The sequence below is a fragment of the Carya illinoinensis genome, chromosome 10, assembly GCF_018687715.1.
Source record: "Carya illinoinensis cultivar Pawnee chromosome 10, C.illinoinensisPawnee_v1, whole genome shotgun sequence".
NCBI lineage: Eukaryota > Viridiplantae > Streptophyta > Magnoliopsida > Fagales > Juglandaceae > Carya > Carya illinoinensis.
In genome coordinates, this window is record NC_056761.1 from 8,857,836 (window position 1) to 8,870,175 (window position 12,340).

The following is a 12,340-nucleotide window of genomic DNA, read 5'->3' on the forward strand; positions in this document are numbered from 1 at the left end:
TCAATAATTAAGAAAGTATTTATTAATGAGTTTGTGTTTTTTATATTTTTTTAATTAAATTTTTAACGGGATTTATAAAATGTCTGAAAAACCAAAAAAATAGATATTCGGTGGCCACTGATGCTTGCCACCCTCTGTGGATGTGTAGCATTATCATTTTTTTTTTAAAGAAAAATAATATTTTCAATCGCGTGCAATCTCTACCATATTTAAAAAAAAGTGAAAAAATTTGAAATTATTTTTTTTCATAATAATATTTTTTAAAAAGCATATGAGAAAATCACTGCACACTCCAAAATTATATATAGCATTACATTTTTTTAATAATAAAAAAATAATTTTTTTAATAATAAATCTCATTTTTTTAAATAGAGTAGTGTACAAAATTTACATATCATAAGACTGTATATAACATTATTCCTTTATAGGTTTTTAAATTCCCTTTAATAATTTCGTCCCCACACAAACCGTTTGAGTACGTGGTGCATGTGAGACTTAGACCATTGCCATTGCCAAACCTAAACAAGCTTGTTAGACCACCCACCTTGTATAAAGTGAATCCCTAGATTGTCGCCAATACAATTCACGCTAGCTTTCAGAATCAAAACGAAGTAGATTTTCTTCATTTGTGTTAGCTAATTTGGACTTAATGATGGGCTTTTGATTTTGTTTTGAGTTTGGACTACTTGCCTAGATCGTTTTACCTAGATGTTTGGGTTGCCACTCAGCCCACTGGAAATTGGACCTGCTTTACCAGGTTTGGGCTTTTACTCGGCACTTGATTGTAAAGTGGATCCATTTTTTTCATGAGGTCCCAATGTCGAAGAGCTGCTTTGGACGTGTCGAAGATCATGCTTGCTGTCAGCAAAACTCCTCTCTCTCTCTCTCTAGATGGATTTTAATGCTCAAGGCGTACTCTCGACATTACTTAGAAATAAAATGATATATGTCCGAATTCTAAATTGAGTTATTCTATTTTTAAAATTTAATTTATAAAATTTATCTTTTAAATTAAGTTATATCATATAAATATAAATATATATATATATATACTAGTAGAATTAAAACGTCCAAGGGACGTTTGCCTAGTGGAGGCAGATTATAAATATAAAATGTTTCCATGAAAGTAAATAATAGTATAAAAGAAAAATACAGCAATTGTATTAAAATAACTGTATGTCTGAGAAATTGGAACATAACAAGTTATTTTCTATAACAATAATAGATTGTGGCACCCAAAGACATGGACCATAGTTGAAAGTCTGATGTACAACCTTCACTGTTAAATCAACACAAAATGATAAAATATATATATATATATATATATATGAGTACTTTGATGTTTTTACTCTGATCCATCATTTTGTGTCATCCTGTACAGCATTAATAGAGACGACATTGAAATTCTTGAACTGCTTTTGGTTGAGTCGATCGAGGTCTGCAAGAAGTTCAATCTTCCACTCTTTCTGTGAAACTTGTGCCACAAGATTTTCTATATATGACAAATGTTCCTGCAAAGGGAATTTTTAATTATAATTGCATGATTAATAAAAATTTAAATAACTTATATGCTGAAAATTTATGTCTTCTAAATTAACACAAATTTTTGAATACAATGTTTTTAATTAAATTACTATGCATGTTATAAATAAAAATAAAATTGACATAATAGACAAGTATATAAAAATCAATTTCAACGATTTTTGTTATAATTTACTTTTAAAAGTTTTTTTAAGATAAACCTCAATGTATTTATAGATAATGTATTAAATATGTTAAAAATTTTGAGATAGATTTTTTTACTCGCAACAATAAAGCGAATGGAAAATAAGAAGATGTACATCTCCAGTATGATTCATAAGCTCAACTGCTGAACAACCGAATGCTTCTTCTACAACTTCACCAAACATAACAGCAGATAGTCTTCCTGTATTATCGTCGGTTCAACATATGCTCGGCAGCTATAAATTTGTTGGAAATATCATTTTAAGTTAGAATCAATAAAAACTATACATTAAATCTATTACATAAATTATCAAACAAAAGATTTGAAAGATACATACCGTGGTTGGGAAATGCTTTCGTGTTTGCAATGGTAACAAAGAAATGTATCATTGTAATCATATCCAGATCCTTTATTACAGCCAATACATGACATGTAAAAAAATATCTGGCGTAAATCAACCACAATTATCTTCGCCTTTATCCAAAATTTTGTTTTCTGCATCACATTAGTTAGAGACAATTTTTTAGAAGAATTGATTGTATAAATATTTGAATCTGTTACTAAGAATAGGATTTTACCGCCATAGGTTGCAAACTTTTGATGAATTCAGCAACATCACAATTCTTGATTATTTCCCGAATGCCAACAGAAGATAGAGATGCAGATGGGTGTGTCAAGTTTTTTGCAATAATACTCTTGAGTAATAAATCATTAATCGCTGCCCTTAAAATTCATAAAAACAAATATAAAATAAGAAATAAAAATATGAAAATTTCAATATTCAAATTGTATGAAACAAATAATGACTTATTTGTAATGATTACCACTCTTGTAATGAAGTTGCCTTAGGAATAACAGGATTGATCATAAATTTACTTTTCGGACGTGATGATAGAGATAATCCTTCATTAGAAATAGGCATCATAATTAATGCAAGCATATATAATGTAAAAGAAAATATAAGATTGTTAATTATTAAAAATACCATTATAAGAACCAACTCTTATTTTGGTTCCAAGTATAATTGACTTTGTTTCAATCATTTCCGAGAGTTTTTTGCATTCATCTTACACGAATCGACCCCACATAGTTAAACATATGGGGTTTAAGCTACAAAATTGGAATAAAAAAAAAAGAATTAGCAAAATATGCAATAAATAAAAATTGGAACATAATTCAAAAAGAGTGAACTATTAAAAAAATATTTTTACCCTTGATCGATAACATATATCTCTTGAATAGTTGTTGGTCCATGTGCTAAAGTTATCTCTCTACATGGTTTGATTTGGATTGCAACAGCTAAAATGTCTGACAAATAAGATTTAAATTTTTAGTATATTGATAATTAAATATTCTAAAGTAAAGAGTGAATTACCTATTTCTGCAATTGAATTCTTGTAGGCATCTAATTCATTGAATGGAATGAGTTGGTACTTTGGTGGCTCCAATTGTCTTTCATCCTTTGGAACTTCCTCAATTATCGTTTTAGCATTCAAGATCCATTGATATTCATATGTTTCAATTCTATATTTCGGATCCAATGGCTTCACATATGCATTACTGATGTAATATGACTGGAAAATGTGCAAAGTATCTTGTTGCGAGTCAATATCTTTATCAAATATAAAGCTTGCAGCTGATATTTGACTACAATCTTTATCAAATATTGTAGCTTGCAGCTGATTTCCCTGTATAATATAAAAAATTGTAACAGATAATTTACAAAAAATAAATTGTAATAAATAATTGACTATAATGATTTTCTTTGATTTTAAATTGTTTTGAGTTATGTGTAAAATTTTTGTTTTTAAATGTGTTACAGGAAGATAACTAAATTAATAGAACATCGTCGACATTTATATAAGGAAGCCAAAGATTTAAAAAGTCAAACATCAAAAGACCCAACAAATTAGCAGTAAAAAAATAAAAAATAAAAACAAAACTCAATAGATAGAATGCAAAAATAACAAAATCATTTACCAGTTTTTAATCCACTAAAAAAAATATAGAACAATAGATAGAAATAAATATTATACCTCTGGATCAATCAATGTTAGGCTTTAGTACTTCACTGGTGAGCGTTGGCCTGTTCGTTTGGGTGACTTTTCTGCCACAATCATTTTAATTTTCCAGTCTCTTGTACTTGGAGTGATATCTTTTATTGATGTATAAACCGTCCGCATCTTTAAAGCTGTTCACACACAAAAATATTAAATGTGTAAGTATAGTCAACACAATATTAAATAAAAAAAATTGCAAAGAGAATTTAAGAGTATAATAAATTAAAAAATACAATACTAAATATACAGAAAAGAAAATTCTATTAAGTGCACAATGTTGTTGAAGTAATTAAACTGAAATTATACAATCGAATCATTACCTATTTAACATTAATATGAAGATGCTAATCTTAATAATTCCGTATAGACAATATTTTTTGTGCAGTTCTTTTCTGATCGCTCAGTTGACACTGGCCGTATTAAAATCCTTACTGTAGATGCAGTCTTTGCCCTTGATAAAGCCACATATAATTGACCATGTGAGAAAACAGGTTGAGGTAAATATATTCCAACAAAATCCAATGTTTGCCCTTGTGACTTATTTATAGTCATTGCAAAACTTAATCTGATAGGGAACCGAGTTCGTTTGAATGGGAAGCCACTATTTTCATCAACATTTGGTAAGAATGGGATCCTTGGAATAAAGACCCTTTTTCCGCTGTGATGCCCAACTGCGATTTTTGCATCAATGACATTTTGATCAAAAGCCTGACAAATTAGACGTGTTCCGTTGCATAGTCCTTCTGAAGGATTAATGTTTCTAAGCAGCATGATAGAACAGTTCATCTTCAGTAACAATTCATGAGGAGGAAGTCCATTTGGGGTTAGAGTATTTAAAAAATCTTCCATAATTGACTGTTCAGATGTATCTATTGCTTCATCAAAGTTATAATATCGCTTAAGCTCACCAGGAAATCTATGAATTAGCAATGCATTTATTTCATCAACATAACTGTTCTTTGGTGTTAATATGGCCCGATTCATCATAGCTGAAATATTTATTGAATATTCATGAATATCATGGAAAACAGCATCTATTAAATGATCCAAAGAAGTACAGTCATCTTCGTAAGGAACAAGCATGCCATCAAGAATTTTTATAGTTTCATCAACTGTGATTGGTGGCATTCCGTTGCCCAATTCTAACACATATTCTGAAAAGACTGGATCCAATCTTGCTCGCATATTTTCAGTCAAATGAAACTTGATCAATGTAGGCCACAAGTAAGAAGAAACCAAACTGGTGTCAACATGTTCTTGTCTTGTTCCTTTATGAACCACAGGTAAAACTTGGCGAAAATCTCCACCAAAAATGACAACTTTTCCACCGAATGTTAACTCTGAATCATTAATGTCTCGTAGCATTTTATCTAATGCTTGAATATGTTGTTTTCTTGACATAGGGGCCTCATCCCATATAATTAACCTTGCCACACGTAGTAACTTTGCGATGGCACTTTGTTTATTGACACAACATATGCTATGTTCATCAGTATCTAGTGGAATCTTAAAGCGCGAGTGTGCTGTTCGACCTCCAGGAAGGATGGATGCAGCAACACCAGATGAAGCAGTTGCAAGTGCGACTAATTTTCTTGATCTTACTGCGGCAAGAAGTGCCTTGTACAGGAATGTCTTCCCCGTCCCAGCAGGGCCGTCGACAAAAAATGTAGCAGCTTCATTAGAAAAAACCTTTCCCAAAACTGAATTATAGACATGTCGTTGTTTACTATTAAGGGCTTCTGATGCAACAATATCTTCTTCTGGAATTTCAACAGCCAATTCATCATCGATTTCCCTAGATTCGAGTTGGTCTTCACCAAAACAAATGTTGTCATCAAGAAGATGGAACGAATTAATGTCTTTCCCCATTGATTCAAGTGTAAAAGAGATTGAGTGCAAAACTTGCATTCTTACATCCGACATAGAATTTTCAGTCGACCTAAAATCAACTGACATATCTTGCTCAAAACGTTCCCAAATCTCTCTCAGATTGGTTGGATTACAATAAACCAAAATAGTTGCAAATAGTCGTCTCAAATTGGATGGCATTTGATATAGATATGCTTCATGTAAACAATCTTGTAAGCTACTGTCTCTTTGTAGCAAACCATGCATAGTTGCTGCCTCACGAAATGTTGGAGCCACGACACCATCAACTGTTCTAAGATCTTCAAACGACAAAGGTCCTCTTACATGATTTAGCAATATCCGCAGATAATACCTCTCACCTTCAAATGGATTTGCTGTAATAATTCGACCTATAACAGTTTTTTTTTTCCGACGAGTCCACTCTTTGTATTGTTGGCTCCAAACATAAAATTCTGGAAATTCTTTGTATAACAATGTCTTGGCATTTTCATCTACTTGGTTTAATGCAAAGAATTCTGTTAACATTGATTTTGCAGATCGATCAGAGTTGAGAACATTGATTAAGTCTTCATTTGCTTGAAAAGTTACTTGGTGTTTATCCTTAAGATGTAAATGTAAGCTATATACTGATGGGTACATTTCATTAACAATGAAGCCATATATTCTCCACATAGCTTCAGGTGGAGCAATTATCGGGCCGATTGGAATTGTTGAATTTTGTCAATTTGTTGATTGGTTTGTTCGGAAACCAAATTGAAAGCAACACGATCATGCCCTTTGTAAACGTACTTATAAAGATATTTGACTACTTTTATCGTAGAACAAATCTCCACATTAATGTGACAGTCAAATGTTGCAAGCAAATATGGATTATATGGAACGACCCAACGGTTATCCAAATTATGGCCTCTCAGTTTGACAATTATTCCATTGTCAGAACGCTTATATATTGGGAAGCAATCATTTCCAACAGTCGTACCTGATGCATAACTTTTTGGATATTGGCTTTTGCAACAACCATTTTTTTTCATGCAAACATTTGTTGGATTCAACACTCCACATGGTCCATGCATCATATGCTTGATAACAGCATTATGCAAGTGCAAATTTGTATTTTTATAAGGTATTTCTGCCGATACGATCTCATCAAAAGATTCAGGCGCATAGAGTTCCAAGTCCTCTGTAATATAATTAAAAAATGCGCATGTGGAAGCCATCTTTTTTGGTGCTCAATAACATAAACATATGCCGAGACTTTTCCAAATATCTGCTGCTTGAATAATCGATCCTTTAATTCTTCTAATTTTGCACGAAAGACCCGAGCAACCAAATCAAGCTGATTTTGACTCTCCTCATGCAGGCGTAATTCATTTGAAATTTCTTGCCAGTTTGGATTGCACGTCATTGTTAAAAAAATGTCTGGTTTACCATAACGCTGAACTAAAGCCATTGCTTCCATATATCTTTTTCACATATCTCTTGGACCCCCAATAAATGACGAAGGCAGAATAATCATTTTCCCAACATTAGAAGCATCAGTTTCCCCAAGTGTAATAGTATCAACAATACCTTGATATAACTCAGATCGAATATGTTGTTGTTTGCTACGGAAATAATCTAATTTTGACGTCTCGATCTTAACATACATATCGACAACAAATTGTTGCAATAGGCGACCAGACAGTAACAAAATTGATCTGACATTTTCTCTGATTTGTAACTTGTAGCAATAATATTCACGACACGAAACAATTGGATCCTTCCTTCTTCTGTTCAATGCTGCAAAAGTTGTAGGGGAATGAAACATTATAAAATTGGATGTCTATAAACTAAGTACAAAATGAGAAGATTAAGATTACACTATAACCTCGATGTTCTCTTCTAAGTAATTCTTTTGCTGATATTGATTGGTGAGGATCTATTGATCGGGTTGTTTCGTTACTTGTTAATGTGCTTCCTCTATTGACCCATTGAATGCCTTGGTGCCAACCAGTATCGCCAAGAGGAAATAACAACGGATACTGAAGTGGATCATAGCAGCCAAAATAATATTGAACTATATGACTTCCACCAGAATGACTAAAGACATAAATGTCTCGTCCTCTTAGCTGATCTGCATCTTCATTTTCAACCCATATTGCTGCAACTTGTGAAGATGTCGGGACATTGAATACACGTTGATCTAGACCAACATCTGATCTTATATGGATTACTTGATTTTTCAAATTTGACAAATCACCAAGAGATCGAAAGAACAGAGAATATGGATTGATGTGAAGAATATCGATGAGTTGAGCTATAATTGATGGATTCATTCTGTCTGAATCAGAAATGCGATTTTCTAATTCATGCTCCGTATCATAGAAATACAATTGAAGATAAGAAGGACAACCATTTAAAGGGATTAAATCATTGATACAGTGATAGATCTGTCCCTGAGTTCGAAAGGTATAAATTCCTCTATTACGTCTGCAAAGATCTTCATCGAATTTAACTCCAAAGGATGTAAACGCGAACTTGTTATTATAAGTCCGAACATAGGTCTTAAAATGCGCAGATTCATCTTTGTTAGAGGTGAAAAGATCATAAAGTTGATCAGGGACGGCATTTGTGGCCAAAGAAATTGTCCCATCAGCACAACAAAATCCGTTTGTTTCATGATAGAATCGCTTTGCTTTACAATGTCTGCAACAAGGCACATACGGCAAAGAATATGCTTCAGATGACACGACTTGTAATAATTGCCTAAGTCCAGCAGAGCGGCGATGCCCCTCACCTATTGAGTTCAAAAGTGAATATAAGACAATAGGTGTAAACCCATCGATTGTTTTTTGAATGATTTGACCAAGGACACTACTGGAAGAGTGACAAGAGTTGACAATGGAATCAGAAGAATGAATAATATAATTATACTGGTTTCTTACCCCTACAAGGTGGCGATATACTTGTTTCAAAACTTGACTGTTCCTGAACAACACACGGAGCCTATTTGAATAGAATGTTCCCAAATTTCAATGAAAAAGAACAGAAGGATGTTTGAATACGAAAGATGACAAAATAATTTTAGGAAAACCTGTTGAATCAGAAACTGATTAGAGACGGTTGTTTCATCTATGTATATATTTCCTGATTTACGTGTCAGAAAATCCATAGAATGACTCGGACAATTTGAGCGATCTGTCACATTGTTTAATGATGAAGTTGCCTCTGAATCAACCACACAGAGATTTACACCAGGAGGAACACATACTTCATGAGATGAAATCAGTTCACCGATGTCAATATCAGAATGGAAAATCCGTTGTCTCTTTGACACCTTTTGTAGAACAGTAAAATCTTGAATGATGTTTATATGTTGGACATCATCATTTGAACGTTCATCAATTGATATAGTCAGTTGATCACCATCAAACGAAGTTGAATCTTTTAATTGGAGAGAATCGCTGCTAGATGCCTTTTTTTTAGCATATATTTCTCTCCGTTTTCTACGGAGTTCTTCCTTTCTCTCTTCTGGTAAATCTTTATACGGGATATTCTCCGTCCGTTGTTTTCTTTAATCTTCAAAAAATAGTCTCCAAAGTTAACTTTTACAAGATTTTAAATGAATAAATAATAATTGCTTAATGCGAAATCCATACCTCCATGATGCATTTTAAATGCTATAAACAATTTCGTTGATTTATATGTTGAAAAATATATACCACCAAATTATTTATATTTTAAATCAACAAGGAAATGAAGATAAGAAAATAACACATGAAATGGAAAAATACCATGAAAATGGAACTTATAAAAAGCATAGATCGATATCACATATCAAAATTCTTGAATAAAATATTTCTCAAAATTAATTTGCCATTCAAAGCAAGGATCCACAAAAAAATTATAAGTAGGGACCAGGCCCGTTGTTTTCTTTGATCTTTAAAAAATAGTCTCCAAACTTAACTTTTACAAAACTAATATTACTATTTCAAAACAAATGCTACATAACTTATTAACACAAGCTTATCACTACTCATTATGTTAACGAAGCAAATGATTCTTCCAAAAGTTGGATACTGTTCCACACAACCAAAAGAATGATTTTCAATAAAGACCTTGTACAAAGATTTTTGTTTGGAACTTTTGAAACATAGAAGATGATTTAGTGAGAAAATGTTATAGGGTCAAAATCCCAAACACAACTCAGCACCATTAAAAAACTAATCAACATGCTGTGTTGTGGGACCGGCTTATTAGAGGCTGATTTTCTTAATCAAGGGTTAATCTTCCTGCAATACTCGCAGAGAAAGATATTATTTAACGTACACGAAATTAAGAGCTTGTTGGCGCCGTTGGTGAATTATATATTGAGAAGTGTCGCGTCTAAAAGTTTCATAAAAAAAAATTTCTAAATTAATATAATTTTTTAAATCTATTTTATAATAAAATTAATTTTACAATCTCATATATCATATCAAATTATATCAGCTTGTAAGTTTACTTTTGTATAATTTATTTATATATAAAATATTTTTCTTATATATATATATATACATATAATATGTGTGGTGCATGATTAATTGGTCCAAAACAAAGAGCTAACAACTAAAGAAAAATAAATCTTAGGTCCAATCCAATTGACTTTTAGCACCAAAATGTGATGATGATCATGGAAGCAGCTAGCTAATTGCAAACCACCACGTACGTACATGGTCGATGGAGGATCGGATGGGTTTAATTTCTTAGTGAGGGAAAGACCATATATATGAAAAAACTGATGGGAGTTGGGAGGGTTTTAATAATTAAGGCAAACATATATTATTAAATAAAATCACTCAAAGCTTTGAGTGATTAATGATACATTATCAATTTAGATAATGATGAAGAAATATTATTTTATAAACTTTAGTTTATAAAATAATATTCTATCTTAATTCCTCTCAGTGTTTTATGCACTTTGATTAATTAATGATACCTTATCATTTTATATAATGATAAAAAAAATATTATTTTATAAACCTTAGTTTATAAAATAATATTCGATCTTAATTTCTCTTAGTGTTTTATTAAAGTGTTTATTTTAAATAAAATACTTACGCGTTTTCAAATCAGTGTTTAAACTCATCGTTAGATCTTTTTGAAGATCCCGAAACGTAGGACTGATATTAAATACCCAGGCCCCTACCCTTTCCCTTCAGTCTTTTTCTCTTTTTCTTTTCTTTCTTTCTCCCTTTTCTCTCTCCCTCGTGAAGCTTCCAGCCGATCACTGTGCATGAACTTCCTCCACCGTTCGGTCTAAGCTCCAGACGGCGCCACTTCCAGCCGCCGTGCCTCACCTCTCTCACCGGCGTGTTCCTCCCTCACCGGCGAACACAACCTCACCGGTGGTGTGCTTTACCGGCCACCCGATCTCTCTCTTTTCTCTTCCAAACAAATGGGTCTTCAACCCTTTTTCACCTCTTTGGACCACCATACACGGCCGAAACAGCCACCAAGCACCACCAACGAAACCACCATGTCAAGAGCTTCCTCCCCATGTCCTTCTTTCTCCCTAACTCTCACTCTTTCTCTGATGGGTCTCCACACACACGTTTGGTTGCACCGCCGTGCACCACCGTACACGGCCACCCATGGTGTTTCACCACCACCACCTTATTCCTCTCATCACCACGAACTTTCCCAAGAAATTCCATGGCCAACGGAGCTATGTAGAGCTCTCACTCTCCCTCACTCTCCAAGGCCGAGAATAGCTTCAAACGGCCGATCCGCCGCCGTGAGCCACCGTAAGGCCACCACCTCGCCACCACAGCTCCACCACATGTTCCTCTACCTTTCCCTAGCTTCCCATGAAGTTCTATGACATATATTATTAAATAAAATCAAAGCTTATGATCCCTAATGGAAAATAAATAATGAAATTACGTACCCCGCCCATAACAAAAGCAAGCAAAAGATCTTTTAGCGTTCAAGCTTTGAATTTATGTGATATTGGAGACATATTTCAATAGCTAGCTTTCAAAGATTGGGGGGCCTCCCTTGTCTCCTTGGTGGGAAGCATATGTTTCATCATATTCTATTATTATTAATTATTAATAATAATACTTAATCAACGTGCATTGCATTTCGATTATATACTGAGGAGTCAATAGAATGGTAATCCAAATATTGTATTCAAATATATTTGAATGAAAGTCTGATGTATACTTTAAATCAACAAGGAAATGAAGATAAGAAAGTAACACATGAAATGGAAAAATACCATGAAAATGGAACTTATAAAAAGCGTAGATCGATATCACATATCAAAATTCTTGAATAAAATATTTCTCAAAATTAATTTGCCATTCAAAGCAAGGATCCACAAAAAAATTATAAGTAGGGACCAGCAAAAAGAGATATATAATATATATATATAAAGGCACTTACAGGTCTTGAAATGAACAATAGAGAGTCTTTTATATATTTAGATATCTTGATGAGGACAATTCCTGTTTAGACACAAAAGGCATTGTAAGTTTTAATTGTATTATATATATACATATATATACACAGGCAGATTATGTGTAGGTAGATTTTCCTTACCATAAAAAAAGAAATAAAACTAAGGAAATACGTACCTTCTGAAACAAAAACCGAATCAGCTATGCGAGACTAAGTTAGAAGTGAACACAAATGAGCCATAAAGACCGTTTTAAGGTGCCTA

At 32.9% G+C, this 12,340-nt stretch overlaps 1 protein-coding gene across 1 annotated transcript; it reads right to left on the reverse strand.

Moving 5' to 3' along the window:
* Positions 1-1,358: 1,358 nt before the first annotated feature.
* On the reverse strand, positions 1,359-6,327 carry LOC122278387. Its single transcript, XM_043088581.1, has 5 exons — positions 4,219-6,327; positions 3,102-3,414; positions 2,551-2,629; positions 2,305-2,449; positions 1,359-1,511 (listed from the first exon to the last, which is right to left on the reverse strand). The coding sequence occupies exons 1-5, from the start codon at positions 6,325-6,327 to the stop codon at positions 1,359-1,361; spliced, it is 2,799 nt and encodes a 932-aa protein (XP_042944515.1).
* Between the last annotated feature and the right edge of the window lie 6,013 nt (positions 6,328-12,340).

Bases quoted from the DNA above. Each gene is read 5' to 3' on its own strand.
- LOC122278387 (XM_043088581.1), bottom strand. From the start codon at position 6,327: ATGTGGAGAATATATGGCTTCATTGTTAATGAAATGTACCCATCAGTA. The intron at 2,450-2,550 runs GTAATCATTACA...ATGAATTTTAAG, and splicing joins GCAACTTCATTACAAGAGTG to GGCAGCGATTAATGATTTAT. The intron at 1,512-2,304 runs GTAAAATCCTAT...TTCCCTTTGCAG, and splicing joins AAAGTTTGCAACCTATGGCG to GAACATTTGTCATATATAGA.